Below are 1,459 nucleotides of genomic sequence, written 5' to 3'. Positions count from 1 at the left end.
AATAGATATATGTATATGTATATATTTATGTATATATATATATACTCACACGCACGTACATAACAAACACACACACACACACACACATATATATATTATATACTTATATTTAAGAAGGATATTTATTTGCTTGCGTATCCATACATGTCTACCCCTTTCACCACACAGGAATTTATCCTGCACACCCCGAATGATAAGGCTGCGAAGAACTGGATTTCTCAGGGCTACACAGCCGAGATGGGTGTAGTCATTGCGAACTTGCGCATTGATGGCAAGTCGTACGGTCCCCATCCCTTCTACATGAACATGCGTGATGGCGAAGGAGGTACGGATGAGCATGTGTTTGTGGGTGTACGCACGGGATGTACGTGCGAGGGCGTTGTTGTAGGTATACGTACGTGGTTAACTCGTGATTGCTCACGAAAGTGTGCGCGAATGTCTGACACACTGATTGCTACTCCGAACTGTGATGCCAAGCCATACCTATCATGCATTCTATAGGTAGATGGTGACTGGATATGTGCGCCCAATAGTATGCCATGATAATTACATGTACACGTATATGGGCATTTGTGTTTTACGGGTGGGGAGATGTATAAGGAAAGTCATGTCCTGCTATTTCTATGTATATGCAAGAATCAATCTGTATAGTTTATGTATGGGTACATACATAGGCATTAATATACTTATAGTTGCACAAAAGCACAAGAACATTCCAAATGCAAACACGTATGCGTATATGGAACTTGATATAGGAGATCACTACATAACTGGTGGTGGGCATTTGTTGTAATGTCATTCCGTGGATAGACAACCTGCCGATCACCCCGTTTTCGCTCAGAACAAGTTCGGTCCTCATCAACTATAGTAAAGTATACACACACAAATCGTTCCCCTTCAGGTATATGTCTCTATTCGCTACCTATCGTCATAGACACCTCCCCTCCCCCTCTCTTGTCCACAACTTCCTAACCTTTAGATTCACGATGAAACTCAACAATCGTACTTGTCACACACACGCACACAAACATATATATTTATATATATACAAATACAAAACAAAGACAAACCCGCATACACACACAGGTAAGCTACTCCCCGGCATCCGCATCGTCGACATGGGCATCAAGACCATTGCCAACGATCTCGACAATGCACGCGTGTGGTTCGATAAGGTACGTCTCCCCAAGGACGCTCTGCTGAACCGATTCTGTGATATCAAAGACAACGAGTACGTGCAAGTGGGAACAGAGCGCATGCGTATCGAGGTTATTGGACAGCGCTTGCTGACTGGCCGTCTGGCTATCGCCGAGGCTGCGTTGTACAGTGCTAAAGTGTTGCATATGAAGACTGGTAAGGTTTGTTTCCAAGAATTTTTTATGGATGTGTGTATATACATTTATGTATGAATATAGCTGTGTGTGTCTATTTATGAATGCGTGCTATGTGGAGCTATGTG

The 1,459-nt window shown here is 42.9% G+C and overlaps 1 protein-coding gene across 1 annotated transcript; it reads left to right on the top strand.

Annotated features, from left to right (window-relative positions):
- Positions 1 to 1,086: 1,086 nt before the first annotated feature.
- SARC_16078 (hypothetical protein) lies at positions 1,087 to 1,358 on the top strand (the record flags this gene model as incomplete). The annotated part of the gene is made up of 1 exon (XM_014289810.1): positions 1,087 to 1,358. A coding segment is annotated over one exon (272 nt), but the record flags the coding sequence as incomplete, so codon positions are not given.
- Positions 1,359 to 1,459: the final 101 nt, after the last annotated feature.

This window comes from Sphaeroforma arctica (genome assembly GCF_001186125.1).
Source record: "Sphaeroforma arctica JP610 unplaced genomic scaffold supercont1.7306, whole genome shotgun sequence".
Lineage (NCBI taxonomy): Eukaryota > Ichthyosporea > Ichthyophonida > Sphaeroforma > Sphaeroforma arctica.
The sequence above is the reverse complement of the archived record's forward strand: the minus strand, read 5'-3'. Positions and strand labels throughout refer to the sequence as shown.